The following is a 12997-nucleotide window of genomic DNA, read 5'->3' as shown; positions in this document are numbered from 1 at the left end:
CGGCGGCGCCGGTCACGTGAGGGGCGACGTTTCGCGCCAATTTCGGTTGGTCCGCAGCAGCCCGCCGCGCGTACGTTTTCTGCCGTCCCGGGAGTGAGATCTTTGAACCTGCCAACTGCTGCCGCACGGGCGATGGCAGTTAAGGACTATGTGCTCGAGAAAGGTGAGGGTATGCCAGTCTGGGAGGAGCGTCCTACGCGGAAAGCCTCCCGGCCAACCCCTGTTTGTGTGGGCTGGAGTCCTGGGGGGCTGGGCTTGGCGCGCGAGGCCAAAGGCAGGTTCGGGAGGCGGCGGGGCCAAGGCAGAAGGTGCCTGGGAGGCGCGCGAGCCTCCTAGTTCGGAGAAGAGCCGGTTATCGTGTCTGGGCAAGGAGTGGGGGTCGTGGGGCCGGGGCCGACAGACAGCCCGACTCGGGGCTCCATAGGGGGAGAGTCGCGTCCAGGAGAGACCGGGACCTCAGGAGACCCTGTGCAGGGGCCTTTCACCGCAGGGACGGACACCCGGGTCCGCTTCCGTCTGCGTCCTTAGGCATTCGGAGTGCCCGCGTTCTCGGGAGACGCGCCGAAACCCCGAGGGCGGGCAGGCCCGGGCCGCTGAGCGCCGCTATTGGCCATTTCAGGCCAACCTCCAAGCGGAAGTGAAGGCGGACGGAAGTTGCGCGACGTAGCTGGAGGGAGTGTCGTGTGTAAACAGTGTCCTTCCGCGCGGCGGCCTTGGAGAGAGCTGCTCAGGGTGGGGGCGTGCCTGGAATCGGGGGGTTTAGCTGGAGGCCAAGAGAGGAGGTGGTGGGGTGGGACGGAGTGGCCCGGAACAGGCAGGCCAATTGCCGGACGGCATCCCGCCTTGGCGGAAGAATCCCGGGCTGTGAGGCGGCTGCATCTGGGCCCATGTGCTTCTTTGTTTACTAAGAGCGGAAGCAGTGGCGGGAGAGGGGGTGGGGTGGAGGACGGGCTTGGTGGAGATATTTAGGAGGCCGAAAGGAAAGGGAGAATCGTGCGCATGGAAGAGAAGTGGGGAACCTTGAGATCTGAGTGTGTGGGAAGCTTTTGGAAAAGGGTGCTGAGATTTTTTTAAGGCAGAAACTGGAATTCCCCTCGGGGGAGGTTTCGGGTAATGTTCTTAACTGCCAGGGGCCCCTTCTTCCCTAGGTAAAAACAGACTTGTTAAAAGGAGTTCTGCGCTACTCCGGAAGAATTAAGTAGGCTTACTTAGATTTTTAGGTAAACTGACAAATTCACATATTTTGTAAAGAGAGTGAGTTCTTTAGATCCACATCAAGGGAGCTTGGGTAAAGTATCTGAGACAGATTATCATGATTTTACGTTTTCCTTACAGAAAAGGTTAAAAAGTTTCTGCAAGAGTTTTACCAGGATGATGAATTTGGCAAGAAGCAATTCAAGTACGGGAACCAATTGGTGAGTCTAAGATGAAGTGGAGGAAATGGGTGGTGGCTCAAGGAGCTTTTAAGAGGGGGCCTGGTTTGTTTCAGCAAGCATAGACGTGAGTGACACATTTAGCATTCTATCTAATGTCTGGAAAGCGAATTTAAGTCTACGTGCACGATGATTAAGATGTTTTAGAAGTTTGGAGGCTAAGAAGTAAGTGTTGCTTTGTTCCTCTCTCCTGTGGGTGGTGGGCACTGCTGAGCAGGGTAAACATGGCTCTGTCGTCTCTTCCTTACCCCAGGTTCGGCTGGCTCATCGGGAACAAGTGGCAATGTACATAGACCTAGATGATGTAGCAGAGGACGACCCTGAGTTGGTGGACTCCATTTGTGAGAATGCCAGGCGCTACACAAGGCTCTTTGCTGATGCTGTGCAAGAGCTGCTTCCTCAGTACAAGGAGAGAGAGGTGAGTGGTTGCAGGAAAATGCAAAGCGAGAAACAGGGGTTTGCTTTTGGGAAGCTTCTCAGATACTGGTGTTTTTTGAGCTGGCAGAAATAGGGCAATTAATTTCTGCCTGGTGCCCTTTACGATCTTTCCTTTTCCTCGTTCCGCCATTCATTTTTTTCTGTCTTTAGGTGACTAATAAAGACGTCCTGGATGTTTACATTGAACATCGGTTGATGATGGAGCAGCGGAGCCGGGACCCTGGGGCAGCCCGAAGCCCGCAGAACCAGTACCCTCCTGAGCTCATGCGAAGATTGTGAGTGGTCTCAGTGGGGAAGGGTGTGGGAATTTGTTCTCTGGGACTTGAATAACTACTGTTTTCTTCTCCTAGTGAGCTGTACTTTCAAGGGCCAAGCAGTAACAAGCCTCGCGTGATACGGGAAGTACGGGCTGACTCTGTGGGGAAATTGGTAACTGTGCGTGGAATCGTCACTCGTGTCTCCGAAGTCAAACCCAGAATGGTGGTGGCCACTTATACTTGTGACCAGTGTGGGGCAGAGACCTACCAGCCGGTACGTGTGGAGAAAAGAATAGGAACACATTTATTGTTAGCGGTTTCCCTAAGAACTCATTTTGTCTATCGGTGTTAACCTGTCATCGCGTCGGTTGTGAGACACGACTGCGTATTTATCTTTCATTCTTTTTGGTACCCAGTGGTCTTTCCATCCGTTTTGTGTTCTTGGTGCCTATGGTTACTGACTTGGGATAGGTCAAGGCACTCTGAGCAGTTTGTGGTACGTGCCACGAAGAGGAAGTGTGATTCATGTGACTGGTTTCCTTTGGTGTTTCCTTTCTCATATCCCAGATCCAGTCCCCTACTTTCATGCCCCTGATCATGTGTCCCAGCCAGGAGTGCCAGACCAACCGCTCAGGAGGACGGCTATATCTGCAGACACGTGGCTCCAAATTCATCAAATTCCAGGAGATAAAGATGCAGGAACATGTGAGTTTGGGGTATGTGGCCCAGGGAAGGTGGAGACTGGGTGTCCACTCGAATTCTGCAGTCACGTACGGAGTGAAAGAAAGCAAGAAAAACAAAAGAGGCTGAAACTGAGAAGTTCTTTAGAGCAGGAGGGAGGTTTAACTGGAACTTTCTGGTGGAGTAAAGAAGGGGTAAAGACGATCTCTGGCTCTCTTTTCCTGTTGGCGCATCTGAGGCTGAGAAGCAGGAGGTGGGAGGCCTGGGAGGTCCTCATCAACTTTGTGCCCCTTTCTCCCGCCTGTGCGCCTTCTCCCTTGTAGAGTGACCAAGTGCCTGTGGGGAACATTCCCCGTAGCATCACAGTGCTGGTAGAAGGAGAGAACACAAGGATCGCCCAGCCTGGGGACCACGTCAGTGTCACTGGCATCTTCTTGCCGATCCTGCGCTCTGGGTTCCGACAGGTGGTGCAGGTAAGTGAGGGGTCTGAAAGGAGGAGGAAACTTCCTCTTTCCTTCTCGTCCCCTCCCTCCTCACTGCTCCGCGGAGAGAACAGTCAACAGCAAAGCAGCACAGGGTTTTGTCAGGAACTCCTGAGGGAGTCACGTGAACAGGCAAGTTCAAGGGCCTTCATCCGTACCCTGGCATTCTCCTCCCCAAGGGTCTCCTCTCAGAAACTTACCTGGAAGCTCATCGGGTCGTGAAGATGAGCAAGAGTGAGGATGACGAGTCTGCGGCCGGAGAGCTGAGCAGGGAGGAGCTGAGGCGAATTGCAGGTGAGGGGCCTGGCGAAGCCTGGGAACATAGGTTCCTTCCCAGCATCCCCATCCCGCTCCCAATGGTCTGTATAAACTTCTGTGCAGAGGAAGATTTCTATGAGAAGCTGGCCGCCTCCATCGCCCCGGAGATCTATGGGCATGAAGACGTGAAGAAGGCCCTGCTGCTCCTGCTGGTGGGAGGGGTGGACCAGTCTCCTCGGGGCATGAAGATCAGGGGTAAGCGGGGAAACAAGGGGGGCGGCCAGGAGGGAGGAAGGATGTCAGCCGCTGTCCCAGAACACAGATCAGATCTGTGACCTCTGTGTCACAGAGTAAGAGTCTGTAGCTTGGTCTCCTGGGCGCAGGGAGGGAGGAGGGGAAGGGATGCTGGGTGTCGGGGCAGATTTCAAAGGTACGGGTCTCTGTCGTTGGGCGGCTTGCACTCAAGCCTCACCCGGGGCTTTCCTCCCTGCCAGGCAACATCAACATCTGCCTGATGGGGGATCCAGGTGTGGCCAAGTCTCAGCTTCTGTCTTACATCGATCGCCTGGCGCCCCGTAGTGAGTATTGGGCCCTAGGAGAAGTACCTGTACCAGCTGGGGTGGAGGGGGGACCACCACACTGCTTCTCCTTGGTGGGGGGGTAGGGAGGGTGGAGGTGGGTGGGTGTGGAGCTGGTGCTGCGCGAATCTTCAGCTGCCTCGGGAAGGTCTGGACCCGGCAGGTAGGTGGAGCGGTCCCGGCGCAGGCCTCATTTCTGCCCTGTTCTTGCTTCTTTCGTTGTTCTTTTCCTCTGCTTCAGTGTGTGTTTTTTTCCTGTTCCTGCCATTTAGGCCAGTACACAACGGGCCGGGGCTCCTCAGGAGTGGGGCTCACGGCGGCTGTGCTGAGGGACTCCGTGACTGGAGAGCTGACCTTGGAGGGGGGGGCCCTCGTGCTGGCTGACCAGGGGGTGTGCTGTATCGACGAGTTTGACAAAATGGCTGAGGCTGACCGCACGGCCATCCACGAGGTCATGGAGCAGCAGACCATCTCCATTGCCAAAGCCGGCATTCTCACCACGCTCAATGCCCGCTGTTCCATCCTGGCTGCCGCCAATCCTGCCTATGGGCGCTACAACCCTCGCCGCAGCCTGGAGCAGAACATACAGCTTCCTGCTGCACTGCTCTCCCGATTCGACCTTCTCTGGCTGATCCAGGACCGGCCTGACCGAGACAATGACCTACGGTGAGTGAATCCAACATTCAAGGACACGTATGCCCTAATGATCTGAAGGGAGAGAGAAGACATCAGAAACCCCCTCCGATTCCCTGCTTGTGGAAACTCCAGAGCCTTCCTCTCTCACTGCAGGAACTAGTCCACAGTTCCTTAGGGAAATGGAGGGGTGGGACTGAAACACTGGTGATTTCCCGGGAGAGCCTCCCTCCTGCACTGTGAAGATGGCGGAGCTAAGGCACACAGGTCAAGAGACAGGGTGTGGGATGTGTAGCCCCAAGAGGAATGTTTCTAGCCGCCTCCACTCTTCCCAGGTTGGCCCAGCACATCACGTATGTGCACCAGCACAGCCGCCAGCCGCCAGCCCAGTTTGAACCTCTGGACATGAAGCTGATGAGGTAGGAGAGCTGCGGAAAGGCCAGTGTGCTCGACCCATACCCATGTGTGGCAGCATCTTGGGCTGATCTGTCTCCTGGAGAGCTTTCCATTCTGGGTCATTTTTCACTGCCACTCGCTCTGCTCTGTAGGGTCTGTGAACAGGGGGTCCAGGCACCCCAGGTCTGGCTTCAGAAGAAGAACCAGCATCAGAACCTTTCACACCCACCACCTGCCCGTCTCAGGGTTGAGGCAGGTTCAGATCCGAGCTGGATGCTGCTCCGTGGACTTGATGTTGTCATTTTCTCCACAGGGTGGATCTCCTGGTGATCCCCCAACCTCTCCTTCACTTTCACTTTTTTTCTCTTGAAGTAAATGAAATGTATTTCTGCTCCCTTTAGTCACGTCTTAGGTTCAGGGGAAGTACTTTACCATCTTTTATAAGTGAATCTGTCTTACTGGTATAAAGATCCTTTTTCCGGAAAATTAGAAATAACTTGGAACGTGCCATTTACAGAAACCCATCCGTGACATTCAAGTTAATTTGTTCTTCCTGCTTAAAACTGCTCCCCACCCCAGAGTGTTTTCTTAAATGCCAAACTCTCCTCCCGCGAATCTTCTCTCCCGTAGGCGCTACGTAGCCATGTGCCGGGAGAAGCAGCCCACAGTGCCAGAGTCTCTGGCGGACTACATCACAGCCGCATACGTGGAGATGAGGCGGGAAGCTTGGGCCAGCAAGGACGCCACCTACACCTCCGCCCGGACGCTGCTGGCGATCCTGCGGCTGTCCACTGCTCTGGTGAGTGCGCGGTCCCACTCGGCCAGTGGGCGGTCCGCTCGGACTGCCCGGGCACCCCGTGCAGCATGCTCCTCCCCTGGCCGCCTCCCTCCCACTCAGGCCCTGCTGGTGCTAAAGTGCTGACAGTGCAGATAGCGGTCCTGCGTGCTACCGCACTGTGGGTACTTGCTGCTCCAGCAGGGCACGCACGGCGTCCCTGGAGGGAAAGGCCTTCTCCCCGCTCTTCCAGCCCCCCCTGCAGGGCGGGCGGGGTTCACTTCACTGCCTGGGTCCTGGATCCTTGCTAGAAACCCGCACTTCTGTCCGTACACCTTGGACCTTAGTCCTGGGGGCTCCAAAGTGCTGTTCGTGCAGGTAGTGTGATTACCCGACCTACTGCTGAGCTAGCACTTCCCGAGCCCCGGGGACGCAACCTCTCTGCCATTGCCTTCTTGGCCGAGCTCCCCGTGCTCTGTCAGCACTGCCATGGTGGGGAGCCCGGGGGCGCTCAGCGGGGTCTGGTCTCCCGCACAGGACAGCTGAACCCGGGACTGGCCAGCGTTGAGAGGCGGAGACTTGGGCAATTGCTGGACGCTGCCCGCGCATTGCACTTGTCTCGGTCTGACAGTGCCGGCCCCGTGCTGCGGACGCTGGGGGGGCGGGGGGGGGGGGGGGCCTCTGCTCGCGCCCTGTGGGCTGCCTGCTGAAAGCTAGAGCGAGGGGGTCCCCTGACCGAGTTCCATCCCCTCCCGTTTCCATCTCTCCCCCCCTTTCCCGCAGGCACGGCTGCGGATGGTGGACATGGTAGAGAAGGAAGATGTGAACGAAGCCATACGGCTAATGGAGATGTCCAAGGACTCGCTTCTGGGTGACAAGGGGCAAACGGCGAGGTGAGTGGTTTAAACAACGAAATCAGGAGTCACCTTGACCGTCTCATCCTTATGGCTTCTGCATCCACACGTACGTGACGTTGGCTTTGGAGTCGTACCACTGGCCTGTGTTCCCGACGTGCTGCCTGTTGTTTGTACTCTGACCTTACACAGCCATGCTGTTCCCTTCAGGACCCAGAGACCGGCAGATGTGATATTTGCCACGGTCCGGGAGTTGGTCTCAGAGGGCCGAAGTGTCCGGTTTTCAGAAGCGGAGCAGCGCTGCATCTCCCGTGGCTTCACACCTGCCCAGTTCCAGGCGGCTCTAGATGAGTATGAGGAGTTAAACGTCTGGCAGGTTAATACTGCCCGGACACGGATCACTTTTGTTTGAGTCCAACCAGCTTGAGACCCTGGGGTCCACTCTGCGTCCCGTGTGCCGACCCACCCCTTCCTGGAACGGTCTGATGATGCCTTTGCAGGGAGAGGAGGGACCTGCTCTTTTCTCCTGAGCTGCACTTGTTTTATTCTTTTTGCTAATAAAGCATGTGTAGGTTGCTGTATTCTGTTCATACGAGGTATCATCCGTTTCCTAGATTCCTGTCTTGTTCACTCTGTGAATTTACTGTGTAAAGCACCCATTACGCCTGCCCACACTGATGTTCCTTGCTGCTTCCCAGACTGTAAATTCTGGGGGTTATAGACAGGGACGTGCCAAGGTTGAGAAAGTGTGTGAAGTATGGGCACTGGAACCTCTGCCTCTTAGGGTTGAGGTACTACAGGTCAGGTGTAGACATCTGTGTGATCAGCATTCAGTGAACAGCAGTGAGAAACCTCTCCCTCTCAGCAGTAAACTGTGTCCACGGGGTCAAAGCTTTCAGGTTGTCCCTCCTAGAAACCTGCTCAATACCCCTGCTCCTTTGTGAAAGACTTAAATTCACTTAGCTTTGGGGAGCAGTCATTGGTCAAGTTTAGAGGTTGGTCTATATGCACTGCTGTCCCAGAGAAACCTTAGAACACAGATGGCTGAAGTGGGAGCAGGCAGCCTTTGGCTCAGTATAGATGTGCTCCACCTGACTGGACGAGGGGTCACCTCAAGTGGCAGTGAGCTCCCAATCCCCGCAGGATGTCCTGCCCGAGCAAGGCTGGAACTAAGGGCCTCCTTTTAAGATCCGAGTTGAGAAACCAGCGTGGGGCCCAACAGAGAGGACAGAGCCATCGGAAGGGGTGCTGAGGGGCTGCTCCCCTTTTATTATTGACAGAGGTTTCTCTAAAGGGAGTGTAACACCCCTCCCCTGTGGGACCACTGTCCAACCTGTGCATCGTCCCTTCAAGCACCCTCAGAAGAAGAGCCCCCGCATCCGCCTGCCGATGCCTTGTCGATCATAGAGGACGTTGAACTTGTTCACAAACTGGTTCATGGTGTTGCACGTTTTGGTGATGGTGCCAAGGTAGGCCATGAGCCCCACGTCGTTACATTGCTGGGAGGAACAGAAAACTGGTTGCCCAGGGAACGGCTGAGTTCACTTCCCACGTGCAGAAGTTACATCCATCAGCCCCACCTCCCCACCCACCTCGGTTTTACACTCACATCGTAGAAGTCTGTCTTGAACTTGTCTGTGCTGAGCACTGGAAGGCAGTGACACAGAGCATAGGCCTCCCGCAGGATCTCATGATTAAAGGGGACCTCCCCTAAAGGCACAGAAAGACTGCATTAATGTGGCTGCGGTCACTTCCCCAAGAGGGAGAGGAAAAGCAGTTCACCTGTCCTACCTGCTTCAGAGGCCTTGACGTATTCCAAGATGAGCTTGACCCGGCTGTGCAGCATCTTGATGGCACTGTGTTGCGCTATCAGGTGTTCAGCCACTGCAGGGAGACGGGGAGAGGCCAAGGTTGAAAAAGCACATGGCAACAGTTTCCACCCCAACTGCTGAAGGAGCTCCTCCAGCCTTCATTACCAGTGGAGTTCTCCCCGCTGCCTGTGGCTGTCATTCGGGCTACGTGGTCTACACCGATGCGTTCAGCTTCCTCTGTGGCCAGAGTGTAGGTCAGCTCAGCAAACAGCATTGTGGCCTGTGGAGTGCCAAGGGCCAGTGAGAGGCAGAAAAAGGCCAGGAGCAATGTCTTGAGGGTTAGAGGGTCGGGCATTACCTCTCCATTGATTATATCGATGACAGACTCAAAAACACTGACGGGAAGCTGTAAGGAAGCAATGGAGAACAGCTCTTATTGACACAAGCACACCCGAGCTTCCACTATATGCCAAAAGCCAGGCCGAGCTCTTCCACAGATGTTCTCATCTAATCTTCCCGAGGACCCACTGATGTAGGGATTATCCTCATCTTCCATGTGAGGCAAAAAGACAGTTTCGGTGAAAAGACTAACCCAAAGTCACACAGCTGGTAAGCGGGAGAGTTCACCCCAAGTGAAGACTTAACCCAACAGATGTACAGAGAACAGGGGAGGAGGATAAAAAAATAGGCACAGTGATCGACAAGCACGACACAGGGAGCTCGGGATCAGTATTACTCACATCTGTGTGTTTGGTCATAGGGTTCAACTTAAGAAAGAGAGGGCTCTCGATTATCTCGCACACCTGGAAGAGGGGGCAGTGGACACACGTGTTAAACGCCCATCTTTCTTCCCCTCACCCTCATGCTCTGCCCCAGCACGCGCGCGTGAGCATGTTACCTGCTTATGGACGTGGATGTCAGAGGGGTCAGGCGGCCCCCCGGTGGTATACCAACCCAGAAACTCCAGCTCCTTGAACACCTGTTTGACTGGGAAGAGCCAGGGCACAGTGTATTTCTTTAAACCACCCTTCTAATTGGAAGCTCCTGGTATATTCTTCATCAGCTTCTCCCCTCCCTGCTCAAATCCTGGCTCAATTCACAAGAAAATTCACAATAATTAACCCCTTCTATCTTCTCTCGTCCTTTACTTTGGGGGAATACCTACATGTGTTCTTCTTCTGAGATCTTTTCAGCTACTCTGCTTACTCCCCCCTCCCCCCCCCCCACCTTCTTCCCAACGCATTCTATCTTCCCCACTCGCCTGCGTTTTACTCCCACTGCTCTCCCCCAGGTCTATTCCCCTCTCACACTGCTCCTCCTTGGTGTAGTAATACTCCTTGTCAATGATAATCTTCTCTTCCACGGTGTGGGACAGCAGCTCAAAGGAGTTCATCACCTCGATATTTCGGCCCTCCTGTTTCCCGATCAGAGCCCCAATCACTGGGGGAGGGAACGACACGTAAGAGGTGAGGGTTAGGAATCCGTCCCTAATCATTACAGCCCAAGGGTCGAGTCAGTGTAAACCAGATGCTGGGGACACGGTGACTTGGGGGAGGGGGAACCGGTCCCAGCAAAGGAAGGGGCAAAGACCCCTATTTGGGGGCAGGTGACCAAGGAAAGGAGGTTGGAGAATTACGTCCAAGACGCACCCTGCATAGGCCGCCCCTCCTGGGAGCGCATACGAATCCAATGGTCTGAAATGTTGAGAATGACGAGGGGATGAAGAGCGACTGAGACGCTCCCCGTCACGCCGGAGGCCATCACGCTGGGGACTACTGAGGGTGGAGGAAAAGGAGAGCAAATGAGAGTCCGGGCCGCACGTTCTGCCTCAGAGCTGGGAGCGGGAGACGGCAGAGCCGGAGCCATACATCCCTCCCGCAGGTTAGCAGCCCAGGGATAGGTATCGCCGTCCCGCTCCCTGGCTCCTCCATGGAGTACGGAGGGGGGTGGGGGGGCTTGTCGCTCCCCGAGGGGCGTCACCAGAGGCCGCCCCCGCGAGGCCCGTTACCTGCTGCATCCACCTCCATCCCGCTGCTCCCTCCAGTCCCGTTCGCCGCCGCCGCCATTTTCCCCGCGCCCTCCCGCCTCGGCCCCGCCCCCTCCCTCCCGGCTTCCGTAGGCCAGCGGCGCATGCTCAGTGGGCGCAGGGCCTCGACGGGCGGGGCGGGACTGGCGGCCCTCGGGGCGGGGAAAACCCGAGCCCACGGGACTTTCAATGACCCTGGCCTGGCCTCTCCCGTGCAGCTGCGGCTGAGTTTTGAACAAATTACCTAACCCTGTCCCCTTCCAACCTGACCTTCCTCGTCAGTAAAATTGGGATAAAACGTCCTAGTTCCTAAGGCTGTTGCAGAATGAATGAAAAATCATGTTACTGCCCTCAGAGTAAAATCCAAGCCCCTAACCACTGCATGCAAGGCCCTGCGTGATCCGGTCCCTGCCTTCCAGACGGCACTGTCCTCTACTTTGCCACTTGGGCCCCGTGCTTCAGCCACATTGGCTCTCACGTCAGTTCCCTTCACTCGCCCACACATTCCCACATAAGGACCTCTGTCGCATTCCTCACTGTAACCTCTGTGACCAACATAGTGCCTGACACAGGCACCTAAATAGTTTTTGTGCCTATGAATAATAGGCATGAATAATTGTGCCATGAATAATTTGAGGAGGAGCCTGTTTGCGAGTGGCTTCATCTGTATGTCCAATCTTTTCTCCTTCCACATACCATATTACCTACCATGCTAGGCACATTCCCAGCATTTTTTAAAAGTTTTATGTGTTTAAGTAATCTCTACACCCAACATGGGGCTCGAACTCACAAGACCCTGAGATCAAGAGTCCTGCGCTCTTCGGAATGAGGCAACCAGGTGCCCCCATTCCCGGCATTTTCTAACCCTTCCCAACAAACAGCCTTTCAAAACTCACCTCTGGCAAACCTAGCCGTTTCCGGGCCTGTCCCCACTCCTCCACTCAAGCAAGGTGTGTACACTGCATTTACCCCTCTTGCTGCCCCACAATCTGTCTGGCCGGCTCTCTGGGGTAAGTGTCTGTATCACACCCAAAGTGTAAGCTCTCAGAAAGCAGGTGGAGACCACTGTCTTGACCCTGCGGAGCCCACTCCAGTGCCCATGACCAGTGGTACCAGGAAATGTGTTCTGGTTTATCACCTTCCTCATCTTCAAGTCCAGGGTTTTAGCAGCATCTTAAATCCTTCTTTGTCTCTGTGTTTCCACTGTCACGTTGCCTTCTGTAGTCAAATCCCTCCCTGCTTCCCTCTTATAAAGACACCTGGGATTACACGTAGTGCCCACTGGGATAACCCAGGATAATCTCCCCATCTGAAGATCCTTAACTTAATCCTAAAGCCATGATAATCTCTCTGCTGAAGATCCTTAACTTAATCAGATCTTCAAAATCTCTTTTTCCCTGTAAAGTAACATTCACAGGTTCCAAGCATTAGGACCTGGCTGTCTTTGGGGACTATTGTTCAGCCTGCCACAGCACATGTGGGCCACTGTGGGGGAACTGGAGAGCAATGCCCTCAGTTGAATGGTCATTGTCTTTGTGATCTAGAATTATGTCAGTCCATGAAGAGAATCCTGGTGGCTGAACCAGAATTAAGTTGGAATTCCCTAGGCTCCCTTTTGGCTGGGCTGTATCCAAAGGGTCTACCAACCAGGATGGCCTGGGGTAGCCATGGGAGGCCGGGGGAAGAACTGTCTTACTCAGGAATGGTCAGGGCAGAATCTTTAATTTTTAAAACAAGTCTACAAAGCTCCCTTTCATCCTGATCATTACCCAAGAGATGGTGGCCAACCAGAGGAGATGAACACTTTCAAGGGGCAGCCACATTTAGCGACCATGACACCTTACTAGGGTCTGTGGATCGGGAGGAGGTGAGGGAGGTAGGGATAATTTGGAGGAGGCCATTCCAGCCCTTGGCACTCAGATGCTGTGGATGGTAGGGAGTGTGGAATGTCCATCCAACACCTTGACTGTTGGCCCATTGTTGGTTAGATCTGGGGACAAAAGGTGCACCAAATGTCAGACTGTAGATGGTCTACAAAGCCTAAAACATGACACAGCTTAGTTTCAAGGGCCATAATGATGTGGTCTAAGTTCCATCAGAATGGACCAGGGACACTGGCACCAAGAAAGCCCCTAAAAAGTGTTGAAAGTTTGGTGGAGTCGATTTAGGAGGAGTGGGAGGGAGCTTCTAGGCAGTGTAGGCTTGATCAGCATTTTATATTTCTTTCTTTCTTTCTTTCTTTCTTCCTTCCTTTTTGTATTCTTTATTTATTTATTTTTTTTTTTTTTTTAGAGAGAGAGAGTACACAAGGAGGGGAGGGGGGAAGAGGGAGAGAGAGAGAATCCTGAGCAAGCTCCACACTCAGCACGGAGCCG

At 54.5% G+C, this 12997-nt stretch overlaps 2 protein-coding genes across 5 annotated transcripts; one reads left to right on the top strand and one right to left on the bottom strand.

The window, feature by feature from the left end:
- Nucleotides 1–9: 9 nt before the first annotated feature.
- MCM7 (minichromosome maintenance complex component 7) lies at nucleotides 10–7366 on the top strand. 4 transcript variants are annotated; one of them, XM_045460561.1, is made up of 15 exons: nucleotides 10–163; nucleotides 1336–1415; nucleotides 1687–1851; nucleotides 2022–2146; nucleotides 2222–2402; nucleotides 2696–2833; nucleotides 3133–3282; nucleotides 3471–3585; nucleotides 3673–3804; nucleotides 4044–4127; nucleotides 4400–4793; nucleotides 5096–5179; nucleotides 5787–5955; nucleotides 6715–6824; nucleotides 6996–7366. In XM_045460561.1, exons 1-15 carry the CDS (start codon nucleotides 133–135, stop codon nucleotides 7195–7197), a joined length of 2160 nt encoding a protein of 719 aa, XP_045316517.1. In that variant the 5' UTR covers nucleotides 10–132; the 3' UTR covers nucleotides 7198–7366. The 4 variants fall into 4 exon arrangements, with proteins under 4 accessions (XP_045316517.1, XP_045316516.1, XP_045316518.1 ...); XM_045460562.1 differs by lacking the exon at nucleotides 10–163 and adding an exon at nucleotides 684–732; XM_045460563.1 differs by lacking the exon at nucleotides 10–163 and adding an exon at nucleotides 919–1056.
- A 660-nt stretch (nucleotides 7367–8026) lies between these two features.
- Nucleotides 8027–11041, bottom strand: COPS6 (COP9 signalosome subunit 6). Its single transcript, XM_045460570.1, has 10 exons — nucleotides 10605–11041; nucleotides 10246–10371; nucleotides 9905–10036; nucleotides 9495–9583; nucleotides 9337–9399; nucleotides 8955–9002; nucleotides 8762–8876; nucleotides 8577–8669; nucleotides 8395–8495; nucleotides 8027–8284 (listed from the first exon to the last, which is right to left on the bottom strand). Exons 1-10 carry the CDS (start codon nucleotides 10726–10728, stop codon nucleotides 8144–8146), a joined length of 1032 nt encoding a protein of 343 aa, XP_045316526.1. The 5' UTR covers nucleotides 10729–11041; the 3' UTR covers nucleotides 8027–8143.
- Nucleotides 11042–12997: the final 1956 nt, after the last annotated feature.

This window comes from Leopardus geoffroyi, chromosome E3, assembly GCF_018350155.1.
Source record: "Leopardus geoffroyi isolate Oge1 chromosome E3, O.geoffroyi_Oge1_pat1.0, whole genome shotgun sequence".
Classification (NCBI taxonomy): Eukaryota; Metazoa; Chordata; class Mammalia; order Carnivora; family Felidae; genus Leopardus; species Leopardus geoffroyi.
The sequence above is the reverse complement of the archived record's forward strand: the minus strand, read 5'-3'. Positions and strand labels throughout refer to the sequence as shown.

What these genes read in the sequence shown, in the direction of transcription:
- COPS6 (XM_045460570.1), bottom strand. Translation starts at nt 10,728, where the DNA reads ATGCGCCGCTGGCCTACGGAAGCCGGGAGGGAGGGGGCGGGGCCGAGG. An exon ending in CTACACCAAGGAGGAGCAGT is followed by an intron (nt 9,584 to 9,904) that starts GTGAGAGGGGAA and finishes GGCTCTTCCCAG; the next exon opens with TCAAACAGGTGTTCAAGGAG. An exon ending in CGTCAAGGCCTCTGAAGCAG is followed by an intron (nt 8,496 to 8,576) that starts GTAGGACAGGTG and finishes CTGTGCCTTTAG; the next exon opens with GGGAGGTCCCCTTTAATCAT.
- MCM7 (XM_045460560.1), top strand. Translation starts at nt 133, where the DNA reads ATGGCAGTTAAGGACTATGTGCTCGAGAAAG. An exon ending in CCTGAGCTCATGCGAAGATT is followed by an intron (nt 2,147 to 2,221) that starts GTGAGTGGTCTC and finishes TTCTTCTCCTAG; the next exon opens with TGAGCTGTACTTTCAAGGGC. An exon ending in GACCGAGACAATGACCTACG is followed by an intron (nt 4,794 to 5,095) that starts GTGAGTGAATCC and finishes CACTCTTCCCAG; the next exon opens with GTTGGCCCAGCACATCACGT.